Source organism: Dromaius novaehollandiae, chromosome 25 (assembly GCF_036370855.1).
Source record: "Dromaius novaehollandiae isolate bDroNov1 chromosome 25, bDroNov1.hap1, whole genome shotgun sequence".
In the NCBI taxonomy this organism is placed as follows: domain Eukaryota; kingdom Metazoa; phylum Chordata; class Aves; order Casuariiformes; family Dromaiidae; genus Dromaius; species Dromaius novaehollandiae.
Window position 1 is genome coordinate 2,388,057 of NC_088122.1, and position 13,206 is coordinate 2,401,262.

At 43.9% G+C, this 13,206-nt stretch overlaps 1 protein-coding gene across 1 annotated transcript in view; it reads right to left on the bottom strand.

Annotated features, from left to right (window-relative positions):
• Window positions 1-833: 833 nt before the first annotated feature.
• INSR (insulin receptor) overlaps window positions 834-13,206 on the bottom strand; it is a 57,082-nt gene continuing 44,709 nt past the window's right edge. The window contains exons 11-21 of the mRNA XM_064497361.1: window positions 12,807-13,078; window positions 12,441-12,583; window positions 11,372-11,531; window positions 10,920-11,019; window positions 10,586-10,653; window positions 10,137-10,366; window positions 9,846-9,956; window positions 9,588-9,747; window positions 8,856-8,985; window positions 8,488-8,622; window positions 834-6,747 (exon numbers count right to left, since the gene is read on the bottom strand). Of these exons, the coding sequence (XP_064353431.1) occupies window positions 6,393-6,747; window positions 8,488-8,622; window positions 8,856-8,985; window positions 9,588-9,747; window positions 9,846-9,956; window positions 10,137-10,366; window positions 10,586-10,653; window positions 10,920-11,019; window positions 11,372-11,531; window positions 12,441-12,583; window positions 12,807-13,078 (1,864 nt within the window). The 3' untranslated portion in view covers window positions 834-6,392. The remainder of the gene's footprint in view (window positions 6,748-8,487; window positions 8,623-8,855; window positions 8,986-9,587; window positions 9,748-9,845; window positions 9,957-10,136; window positions 10,367-10,585; window positions 10,654-10,919; window positions 11,020-11,371; window positions 11,532-12,440; window positions 12,584-12,806; window positions 13,079-13,206) is intronic.

A 13,206-nucleotide genomic window follows, 5' to 3' on the forward strand; every position in this document is an offset into this window, starting at 1 on the left:
GATTAAACAGAAAACGAGAAAAAATGAAGACTTCACAGAACATCACTTAACATGTAACTGAAACTGTCTTTAGTTTATTTAAGGTGCAAGCAGAACAACATTTGCTCTTGGCTGTGTTTGGTAAAACCGATGCCCAGTACCTGCATCCACTGAGTTCCTCAAACACAGACCACTGTTTTGATTCTTGAAGAAAATAATCGTTGTCCAACTAAAGCAAAAAGGTAAAGCTTTTCTTTCTAAATAAGGTTCTAACCTTTCAAATTTAAAAGTGGCATTTCAAAAAAAAAAAAAAAAAACAAACAAACAACCAAACAAAGAACAAAAAACCCCTCCATCAGGCAGTTTTCATGGGACTCGGTTATGGGGTAAGTATTCAGAAACAAAGATGCCTGAAGTGTTACCAGATGCTGCTAGGCAAATTCGGGTTTAACAGAAGAGCTTTGGTAACCAGCCAGCTAAGGTACTCATATTTCTTAGGTAATCCCATCCCGAGCTCAAGCTGCGTTTTCCATTGATAGTACTAAAAACTCGAGTCTTGGTAACACAAAGTCAGAGCCATACTGGGGACATTGGATCTCAATACTGGCTGGGATCCACCTAAGCGAGCCCACATCTGCCCACATTTAAACCCCGCTGATGGCTCCTTCAGCAGAATTAGGCCAGGGCCCCTGCCCGGGCCAGACCGGGCTCGCAGCGAGCTTCTGCACTGAGCAGAAGGAACCATTTAGTACCATCAGCTGGGACAATGTACTCAGAACAAAATGACTACCAAAAACATTATTTCTTGCTGATTCAAATATGTTGGCAAAAACAAAACAAAACCCAACACTGTAGGAGTTGATACTAACTTTATTATACAATATTTAAAAAGTCATTTCTCTACCTGTCCCCTTATAGCTTGCATTGTGCTGCAGTTGATTTGCTGAAACTGCAAGAATAAGTGCTTACTTTTGAAAAGGACAAGCAATTTAATTTTAAAAAGAAATGCACAGTTAATGACAGCAGATTTACTAAAAATGGTAGCTTTATGATTGCTTTTGAATAGTCCGATTCCTCCAAAAGTCAATTTTACTACTGGCTTCACTCTTGTGATGTCCGTAACAAGGCAAGCCAAAACAGAACAGGTTGAAGCATGTTAATGCTCTTACACCAACAGTCACATACAGTATCCAAAGCAGAGTTAACACAGAGCCAAGCAGAAGGTAATAAAAAGGCCAAATTTAATTAAGTTCATACAAACATTAACTAATCTTATTTTGAATTGTATGCATTTCTGAAGTTACTATTTCTTGATTCCAATCCATTCGACAGCTCCTTTCCCTGGAAAACACGCACAGGAAACTACGAGGGGCATCAGCTGCTCTGCGGAGGGGAGCGAGCTCCTGACACGCCAAGCCCGCCCGGCCTGCAAGTCTTCCCACGAGAAGTCAGGTGAGGCAGCTTCGAGGGAGGCTAGGACACAGCGAGAGGATCAGAGGGTTTTCTGCCGTTTCTTGTTCACTCTGCCATTACTCCACAGTCTCTGAACCAATCTCACATGGATCACGGGAGCACCTAGCACAGCCTTTAGACTAAGGTTTTATGGCACAAAGATACTGGTTTATTTTCTGACTTGTAAAACAAGGTTCCAGTCTTGAGAGCAGGAATCACTGCTAGCAGTGAGGGGCCCGGAGCATCTCAGGGTCCGTCTTCCTATCACAGTGACATTAAGAGGGAACTTGATTGCCTCTCTCCCTCCCTAAACAGGGAGGCTCTAGGATAACTGACACAGTACCCTCCTTGCTCCTGTCTTTTCCTGTTTGCCTTCATCATATATTTAGGTCAATAACACAATAAGCAACTTGGAGATTTTTCCAAAGAGATACCAACATTATATGCAACATACTAAAATTAAGCAAAGTGTCCCATTACTATAATACAAATTTAGGAGGAGAGAGATATACTACCCATAAATTAAGAGTACCCTTTAGCAACCTAAGAGCAGCCTCTTCATACCAACACAGCTGCTTTACTGTCAACGTAAAATAGCGTTGTTGCAGCTTGGTCTATTTCCTATCACGGTTCTGACTCTGTGCTGGCACAGAGTTTATGTTGATTAGCTCTTCTATTTTACAACACAGAGTATTTACAAGCAGCCAAGAAAGCCATGTTTTTAACCTAACAGACAAGCTTTGCAATGCTGCACTGTACTGCAAGAGAAGTACCAGATTTGCAAGAGGCATTCAGGAAGTGGCGATTGAATTTAACGTGCAAACGTTTCTCAGAAACCTCTCCAGTCTCACCCTTCAAATATTTGCTCAATAGAAACACAGCAGAGCATAGAAAGCTGTTTCTTGTGCTTCCTGCTTTACTAGCTTTAGAGATGGTGAAGCTCTGGCTACTTGGTGGTGCCCCTCGCTGTCCCTGAACCACACACAGGAGGCGATCACTCCTCCTAAACACATTCGAGGCTTTGCCCTGTGATGCAAGTGGGAACTTCTCAGCTGCCCTTCTGCAAAGGGCAGGATCCAGCCCCAAGGCAAATGCAATCTCAAGAAAAAAAAAGAGCTTCCCACCTGCTGGTCAGAGCTGCCCTCCTCCAGCCACTCCACCTGGTTTCCTGCACCACCATTTGGCTCCACTTATCACTTAGTAGCATGTGCTTGTGCTTCTGCTGCAGCTGTGACAGTCTCACCCCGATAGGGATCTCGCCCAGCTGAAGAGCGGCAGCTCCCCGGATGAAGGCACAGCCACCTGTTGCATAACACCCCTTCCTGGAAATGAATTCTGAGCAACACCTCATATAGAGAAGGTTTCATCTAACAAATGCAATCTCGACTTACACACAGCCCCTGTCATCTCTGAACAGGTATCAGCAAGATCCAAGCGAGGGACTTCTGCATGCCCAGGGTAAAGATCTTCCAACAATAGAGACCAAAGTGTCAACTGCGGGCTGAAAGTAAAGGATTTTCCAGAAGTGAGAGCTGGGCTTTACAGAAGGTCGTCATTTACTCTTCCTAATTCTATAGCTAGGTAAGTGTAATCTTTAACAGCCATGAGTGGCAACCACTAGTGTTTTTTTTTATTTTTAAAGGGACTAGCTGTCGGGAAAAAATATATTTTTACCACTAGTACCATACGTCTTTCCTTATCCTTGGCACAATATAGAAAGGTGACCGGAGAAATCTTTACGCACTGTACTGGGTATAAACAACTGCTCAGTTTGGTGCAGAGTGAAGATGACAACATGAGCCACGTGAATGGACCGCCTGTCCACAAAGCAAAACACATATTCCCTTGTTCGGTGATCTGAGTGTTGCAAATCATGTGAACTCAGAGGGCCAACCAATATCAAGTGAATTTAAAAGCCTGACCCAACACAAGGTTCCAATGTTTGTTTATGTAATAGATCTTCTATTCCTACAGTTATGATTGCTGCAATTTAAAATCTTACCAAAACAATGAGGTGTGGGAAAGGTTTACTCCAGAAGGTCACACCCTCCTACTGGCATTACTCCAGATTACCTGTGCAGTGAGAAAGGCATGTGACCGAGAGAGCCAAATTCAACCAGAACAAGGGCTAGTCACAGTCACTGGTCCACACTGGCAAACACAGCTCCAGAAGGAAGCTGTCTATTCCTTTTAGGTCATTAATTTGCAAAGTCCAAATATTTAAATGGCTTGCTTTTTTTTTTTCTTTTTAAATCACAACAGAACTAAGAGGATATCAGATCCAAATTGGCTATTGTGCATGCGAAACTGTAAACAGGTTCCTTTGGTCACTACTGCTCAGATTAATGATAAATGCTGACTAGCTGTTCTTACCCATTCCCTTCAGTGAATGGTCCCTAGTATTGGAATCAGCTGATATTGATTTTCCCTGATCCACAATAGGTCCAGACCAGAATATTTAAACAAGTTTAGAGGTGCACAGTATTAAAAATATCCTTAAGAAACACTGAGGTAGACTGCACCAGAACAGGATGAAAATAATCCCACCATATCCACCTGCCAAGTTTTTACCAATACAAATTTACATGTTCTGTGTGTTTAAGAAAACAAATTGTTTGGTTTTTTTACAGTGTTTTATATATTAAAATAAATAAAAAATTTCTAGTAAGAAAAGCTTCTCTTCCTTAGAAAAGTGTGAGAATATGTCTTCTTTCCTGCAGTGTAGCATAGAGCTGCTAAACAGTTACTACTTTGTAAAGCAGAAGAAATGTAAACGAGGCCTTTAGAAATTGAAGGTTCTTACCCCATGTTCATACTGCCTATTTTCCATCTAACTTTGCGAGCAGTCTTTTTGTACTTTTCACCTCGGTTCAAACAGACCAGATTTAACAAGCCCAAAGGGCTGACAAGTCCTGGTGGTGCAGAGTCCATAACCCTCCGCAGATGTTGTCCTAACAGGTTTAACTACGGTTTGGCTCGAGTGGAGCGGGAGCTGAGAGGTGCTTCCCTACGAACTCCAGCCCTGTTTCACTCAGTTACAGGGAGAAAGAAGCGGCCCTGCCTGGGCTGGAATAAAAAGCCACACGTCAGTTTTGTGTAGTGTCCCCACTCTCACCAAATCAGAAAAACCTCATTTTCACCCAGAAGAGAGAATAAGTACGCATGCTCTTTTTCACTGGACTTCTCCAAGAGGAGAAGTGGAGAACTGAGCAATCTCTCCCCTTTTAAAATCCCCTCCTGTACTACAATGGCCTGCAATATCTGTAATAGTGTTCATTTCTTGCTTTAGCACCTCTCCCTGCCAGCACACTCCCTCATCACTGTGAGACACATCTAGTTTCACAATTATTTTCTAACATCTTGTGCTGATCAGCTCTGTCTTTTATGCAAACAGCAGCAAAACAAAGCACAGTCCAAAAGACAGAAAGTTAACATCCTGAAGAGCTGAAAGCAGTGGCTAACACGTGCCCTGGGAAAGGCGCAGGGCACAGCGCAGGTATCTCAGGAAAGCATCGAAGGCCCGCAGGCAGCACTAGGCCAGACGCCCGAGCAGCAGCAGACAGGCAGCGGGTAGCTAACCACAGTCACGTTCAGCTTCTGCTTCATGTACAGAGCCAAGAGCCTCGTGCTCTCCCCCCTTAGATTGGCTTAGTGTCTCTTTTTGGTAGAGTCCTTGCTCTTCCCCTTGCCGGTTTCTTCTGCGGCACAACACGCGCAGAAGGCAAAGCAAGGGAGTTGGGGTAAAGAAGCAGCAGGACTCAGGACAGGGACATCCCGGTGTCCTTCAGCCCCCAACAGCCAAGTCAAGTCCCAACTACTTTATCTCAGGGCTTCAACTGGAGCCAGCTGACTGCATTATATAAATCATGAAACTGTATTATAAAGCCTTGTCAAGTATAAACTTAACATGTGCTCCATAGCTCCTAAAAGGGTAATCAGCTAAAATTAGTTCATTCTGAAATCTTTGGACCACTTTAAGACCAAACAATCCCCCAAATTCTACCCTCCCAGAAAGGATCATAAACAGTCAATAATTTATATGAAGTTTAAATTTAAACTAAAGACATTTTAAATATGTTACAACAAACAATATATATACTCAATGCTGTAAGAACAGAAAACTCAGTATCTCAGGTCAGGGGACTCCTACTTCGTTTGGTCTTGAAAGTACCCATAAATCTCAGATTTCTGCTCCTTTGGCTCCCAGCACATTTTCCTCATTTGTTAATGAGAGAAAACCTACTCCCAAGAGTCCTTAGTATAAAAATAATCTGTTTAGGATTCAGTCACTCCAGGGAAATGGGGAAAAGATAAGTACACACTTCTGAGAAGAGGAAAGCTTCTGTGAGAACATACAAAACTTATGTACAAAAAGAAGTGTATATTTTGATATACATATACACCCCACATATATATACTGCACACACGCGCACGCACACACACACGCACGCACCCCTGGGATTTAACCCATTTAAAAAGTATGAAAGCAGCAGCTATTGGTCAATCTGAGGATATGGCGCGTCTCATCGATGGGTGTTCAATCCTTCAGCTGTAGTGACGAGTATGCCTGAAAGCCTGGAATTCTACTGAAAATGCTTTTGTCCTGCAGAAGTTTTGTTCCGCACCGTTATACTGTAGCTCAGATACCAGCAAATTTCACTTCTTTCGTTGGCAAACGTGGATGCTCCTCCTTTAGTTTAACTTAAAAGGTCACTTCCTGTTTTGAAACCATGGTTACAGAAGGGACAGCAGCCATGGAAACCTTTTCCATTTATATTCACAGATAAGTCCACTGACAACCAGTCAACTTGGCAAAAAAAAAAAAAAAGTATTAATCATAAGATGATTAAAAATCTGAAGAGTTTGTAGATGTGTGTCATACACTGTGGCAGCAATAAGAAGAGTCCTGAGATTTGTGAAGGGGAAAAAGCAGACACAACCCTTGGGCCAAACAGGAAGCGTTAGGAAGGGCTTGACCTGGGCATGGAGAGAATCCGCCCGTTTTTCTTGCCACCGTTCATGTGAGTGTAAGGTATGTGCTCTTCATAGTTCCCCTTGAGGGCCATGGAGGGTCCATTGTCCCGACCCAGAACTTTGTCCCTCTGCGAGTATGAGGAGGGATCGAGGGGAATGCTCTCCATGTTCTCAAAGTCCATCTCGTACTCCTCTGTTTCCAGAGGTTTGTTCTCCTCACTGTAAAAGAACGAGACCTCATGGAAGCTGGGGTGCAAGTCCTCCTTCAGCATCTCGATGATCTCAATGAAGGTGGGGCGCATTTTAGGGTTGTACTGCCAGCACATCTGCATCAGGCTGTGCCTGCGTCAAGACAAACAAGTGTCAGGGACAGAAGAAACAATTCCACACAGGCAGGGCTGACGCAGACCAGCGCTCGTGTCCGTGTCAGACCACCCACAACAGGGGCTATTCCTCTGGTCCTCGATCCCCCTGTCCCTAACTGGAGTTGTGTTTGTTCCTTCTCCAGTCTCCATTTTTGCCTGTAGATCCTTACACTCCTTTTTTGCTATTTCTGTCTAAATCAACTATTCCTTCCAATTCCTTCAATTGTTCTTAACTCAGCTTCGAAAGGAAACAGGGCTGTAGTTCACGCACTCGGCATGCATGCGCACACATGCTTATATCCAGGTCACAATTTTTTTTTTAATTCATTGACTAATTTCACCTCAATCTGAAAGATAACTAAGTTCCAAAAACTTCAAGGAAAACAGGAGGTTGTGCAGAGGACAGAAGTCCTGTAAACATCCCACCTACAAGAAAGACTGCAGCAAGAGGTCATATGTTATCAGATACCATGAAGAAAGAACTTGCAAATGTCCCAAGTACAAACAGACTTTCAAACTAGAGTTTGTAATTGGCCACCAGAGAAAAGTCCCCAGGAGAGCAGGCTTTTATCATAGGGATACTCACAAAACATGTTTATTTTTTGACTGTGGAGCTGGACATGCTGTTTTGGCTAGAACTGGGCTGGGGTAAGAGGTTACTGAAACCAGCTAGTTACTCTCAGTGTTCCCTTTCCCAGCCAGGGCTCCTTCCCCTCATCTCTGCGTCCTGCTTCACTTGCAGCTCCTTACACCCTTTCTGTCAGAATGACCTAGCTCAGGTTAAACACTTAGTAACAGGATTTTTTAATTATTCTGACAGAAACAGCTGAGAGAGCATCTGGGTATGCAGCCGCGCTGATGGCTCTGGGGATGCAATAACCATCAGACAGGGAACATCACGAGCAGCTGTGGACAGTAACCCTTAACCCCGGCACAGGAGAACGTCTGGCTTTGGCTTCTAATCCTCTTTGTAAGGTGTTTTTCACTGTGTCTCCACACAGTGCCCCTTTTTCCTCTCAGCTTGCAGGCAGCCCAGCCTTAAGGTCTCTAAGTGGAGCAATGAGTCTGCCACAGCAATGAAACAGCCGCAGACATGATAAACAGCTGTTGGCTCAGCCAAGCGTTCCCCTACCTTTACCTTCTCATTAGCCATAAATTGGATTTCTGAAAATTAGCAGTTAAACGCTGTAATTCTCAAGGCAATGCAACACCAAACTATTTACGTAGTACAGAAAGATGATTTACGCAAAACCTCAGCGACCTTGGATTAGCAAGCTGCTTTCCAGCCTCTGCAGCCACGTGGATGCAGACCGTGGCCAGGCCCTGCCGCGTTACGTATGTAAACCACCACTCACCAGTGTGCAGAAGGGCAAAAGCATCTTGTTTGGGGCAACTGATGTAGTGCTTATTTGTAGTTTAAGCTTTTCCTATGCTTTATACTTTATTCTCGAGTCTGTACTCCTGATATAAGGTCCAGGCTGGTTTCATTTCTCCATTTTAGGGAAATAGGCTGGCTTGGGACTCTGGCTTTAATTCCTGGCTCTCTGAGGATGTGCTGGTTGCATTTCTATCTAGGGCAGGTGCCTCACTACATTCTGCTTTGTTCTTCCACCAGCAGGGAAGGGGCTAAGAGGTGCCACACATGGGGCCACCTCTGTTGACCACACTGCAGCTAAAGGAGTGCAGCTTGTTCATTACCGCCTGCTTCACTACTTACAGCCTCTCAGGGCAGTTGTCTGGCTGATCCAGGTATCCTCCATCCATTACAAACTTTAGCACCTGTTCGTTGGACAGTCCCTGGTATGGCTGCTCTGCTAAACTGCTTATTTCCCAAAGGACAACACCAAATGACCTAAGAAAAAAGACAAGACTTCTGGTAAGAATATAATATCCTGGAGATCTATAATTGACATTGTTAATTTGGAGAACATATATTTTAAAAGAACAACTATATTTTTAGGAAGATAGTTTAAAAACAATGTTTTGTTTGTATTCTGAAGAAGTCAGCGACTCACACAAATCAAGTGTGTTAAATTAGTGAGCTCTCCTGCTAGAATTCAGCTTGGGAGGCAGAGCGCGACTTACCACACATCCGAATAAGCAGTGAAAACACCATCCTTTAGTGATTCAGGTGCCATCCACCGCACCGGCAGCAGTCCTTTGCCTCCCTTTCGGTAATAATCTGTCTCATAGATATCTCTGGTCATGCCAAAGTCTGAGGAAAGCAATTGGGATGTATTAGATGTCTCTGCGCTGAGCTCACTTGGTTAACTGATGGTTACTGAGAGGAAGCGTGCTGCTAAACACGCACGATCAAAACCGTCCCTGCTGGCAGAGGTGGGCACTCGGTGCAGGATGCCTCCCTGCACCTTCCACTGGCAGATTCCCCGAACCGCTTCACAACCTCTCTGCAGCACCAGGGGGGCTGCTGCCCACCCCAGAGCTTTTCCTACTTTCACTGTGCAGCACCTCTAGATGAGCAGTTCTTTCCTCTGACATTAGGCTACTGCTATACCTGATGTCCTACCTTTCAGTCATTTGTCCCCTTGTGATTAGCATCCAGAAAGCTTTCCTCCTCTTTGCATTTTTTTTCTGAACTATTATAGGGCCATGATAGAGACTCTAGAGAGGCAACTTTTAGTGACAGCTTCTAGTCTAAACATATTCATCCCCTTTAAATAAAACAGCGCTTTGCTGCATTTCCAAAGGGAGCCAGTGGAAATCACGTGCATTTACAGCATTGGTCTTGAATTTCACAGAGTTGCCTTTTCAACAGATATGACCCACAGAATTGTCTTCTGACCATACACTACATACCGCCAATTTTTACAGTGAAGTCTTCTGCAACCATACAGTTACGAGCTGCAAGATCTCTGTGGACAAATTTTTTGGCATTCAGATAGGCCATACCATCAGCAATCTCTGCAGCCATCTGGATCATTTCTCTCAGTGTTGGTGGGGGACGACCAGGGTTATTCTACAAAAAAAAAAAAAAAAAAGAAAAAAAAAAAGAAAAAAAATTAGAAACCAAATCAAGTTAGTCTGTTACACAACACAGTCCCTCTCTGTGTTTACCTCAGCATCAGGTCTCAAAGAGCGAAGGTAGCTTTTCAAATCTCCATGGGCCATTAACTCCATCACCACTAGAGTAGGTTGCCCCTTGGAGACCACCCCGAGGAGGCGAACCTGGAAAACAAATGAGAATTTCCTTTGGGGTTGTGTCCAAACACACTGGGCAGAGCCCAGCTATGAAAACAGAGCTACTTTTGTAACCTGAATATTGAGCTTCGAGAGTGTTAAAGAAACATTAGTTACATGGTGGGACTTTCACTTGCTAACTATGTAAAGGCACACAGGACTGCTTACCACATGATGGCAGCTGAACCCTTTCATCACAGAAGCTTCGTTTAGGAATTCAATGCGCTCTCGGAGGCTGGCTGATTCATTGACAGTTTTTACAGCTACTCGAGTCTCTGGCTCTCCCTTTACTATGTCCTTGGCAATCCCTTCATACACCATGCCGAAAGAGCCCTGTCCCAGCTCTCGGAGGAGCGTGATCTTGTCTCGTGGGACCTCCCACTCGTCCGGGACATAAACTGTTAAACAGGGAGAGACACTTCTGAATGGAGAGAGCATCGTTTGAAAGGTATTTCTGCGACAGGCTTCTGCAGCACTGCCACAGTGTACCGTGGATATAAACTTCTCAAAAAAGAGCCAGAAAAATCCGTAAAGGAAAAAGCCCAACCCATACTGTAGCACTGTCTGAATGACTACAGGAGAGAAGCAGCACAGCAGACAGCGCTCATTGCTCTCACCATCACTGGCGCTGAGGTATTCGGGGTTAGAGGATGCATAGAGTGGCCCAGTTGGTCCTTCAGTTTGTCTGGAAAAGATAGAGAAGCTTTTCAGTGCATTCGCTGCCTTCAACGCTTTTGGACTTAAGACAGTCTCATTAATTCCCAAAGCATACAGCAAATACAAAGTGACTCAGTTTCCAAAAAGCACAAAATATTTCCTAAACTAAGTTCAAATCGTTATCTAAATAGAAAATAAAGACAATACCACACAGAATTACTTCCAGCAAGTGAACAAAACCTTTGGATATAAGTTTTATTTGTTCTGGTGAAAACCACATAAGATCGCACCCACCTCTTTTTCACAAGCACGTAAGCAGCTCCAATAATTCCAGCAAGTATTATCGCAAAAATGATCGGAACAATTATAACAGCAATATTAGGCTGAGCATTCACTAAGAGAGAAAGAGACAGAGGCATTACACAGGCCTCAAAATGCAAGTCTTCTCCTGAACAAAATCTCCCCCTTGAATAAATAGGAACGAACATGAAGCTAGAGGTTGCTTCAGATACAGAACGCAGAGCTGCTCAGAACGAGAACTCAAACTGCAGTTCAACAAATAAGTGAAAGAAACCAATTCACTTCTAAGTATTTTCAGTTTCTTGAAAGTACATGTATTGATAAACATCTTATGACCCTCTACAGTTCCCTGTGCACTCCTCCTAAATCCCCATCTTCCAACAACCACCTGGGTTTCTATCAGCAATTAAATGTTGAAGAAGAAAAAATAAAAAATCCAAACTCACAATAATCAGCCACATAGAAATAAGTAGGTTCTGTCCATGAGCCATTTCCAGCCAGTGAGGTAGCTCGTATACGGACACTGTAGTTTCCAGGCTGCAGTCCACGCAGTTTACAGCCCTGTTCACTGGCAAAATGCTTACGGGAAACGCAGTAGTGGGCTTCCTGCAGGCAGAGGGAAGAGGAAGCTGTATTACGCTGCCTCTGCAACAATCCAGAGGCCTATAACGGCATAATAGGATTTCCTCCTCACCTCCTTGACTGGCAAATGCACACAAATATTGCTTTCACATGCTCAGGTCTATTCCAATAGAGTGGTTAGTCCTGGATTTGCATTTTATAGTTTAAGAAGTTCAGATTACACAGAACGTATGCCATTTGCTGTACTATACCTCAGCCCTGAAACCTGACCTCGGCTGGCAAGCCCTCCCGCCCACACGGCACTGCCATTCTGCGCAGGCAGCAGGCCTTCTTGCTGCTCAACACTTCCTTGATATCTTTAAGGAACTGAAATTCAGATCTACAACTTCTGTCCTTCTGTGAAATAAAACTCCTAGACAAGTCTAGGCATAAAGTTAGCAAATCAGATATTCCTATTTGGCTGAGAGGCACCAAAGAGGCAAATTTTTAGTTCTTGATGTCACCACAGAGGCTTCCAGAGGATACAAGCTCACTAGCAAATTCTTATATCACATTGGTTCATGCAAAAGGAAACCAAAAGGACAGAACACCTTATGCACTGGGACTAACAAAGACTGGACAGTTCTGGGTTCCCATGGATTACCGCAGCAAGCAGCATCTTGAAGCACATCTGGTCTCCCAAAACAAGTACAGAGCCATGCTCAGCGCTAATCTTAAAGTGAGAAAATATGTAGCCACATCCCAGCAATGATATAGGAGGTATGATGCCAAAAGTGACACAAGAACCCAGAGAGAGAAATGCAGAAGGGTCTCTACAAATCCAACTTCCAGCCTCCGCAGCATCACCCCTAACAGAGCCTCCCCCAGAAGCGGGCGAAGCACGGAGCTGCTCCTCCAAACGTGCCGAGTTAAGGGACAAGCAGAAGTTCTCACCTCTGTCTCCCCAAGACGTCCATAATTCACTTCATACAGCACAATAAGACCATTTGGTTCCTTTGGTTCCTGCCATTTCAAATGCACGGTATTTTTTTCAACCAGTTCATGAGTAACTGGACCAACGATGTCATCAGCCTTAGCTAGAACCAAAGTCATGATTAATAACAGTGTTTATTTCATGTCTTTTACACAAAGCAAAGCTGCCAGTACTTAATACATCATCCTTTTGTGTCAGGGAATAATGAAAGCACCAGCTCTACATGGTGTTTTTCTACCGCAGCTGGCTCCCACAGAAAAAACAGCCTTCTGACCATATCCCACACACCTCCATCAACCCAAAGAAAAGCTTGGGAAGATAATTACCTTCGGGCATGGTCCTGGCACTGACGTAAGCTGCAACACTGCATCGGGATTCCTGAGCATCATGGTTACAAGCATGGAGCTCAATGCGATACCCTGTAAAATGCCGCAGGCCTGAGATAACCAAGGACTCCTTAGACTTAACTTTTTCAAAAGGTTTCTGTTCATCTGTGTTCTCAGATGCTGCTACAGAAGCGTTTGGAGAGGATGGGATGGTGGGTATCACCACAGTGGCATTTGCCATGGAGCCAAGGTCTCTTCGTTTTCTTGATGGCCTGTCAAATATTACATGTTAAAAAGTTATTTATCATCTTCAATGTAAGCACATTTATCTGAAAAGAAAGAGAAACTGGAGAGCTCAGAGTACAACTGAAAACTCAAATTCAAGCCTCATATTTACAAG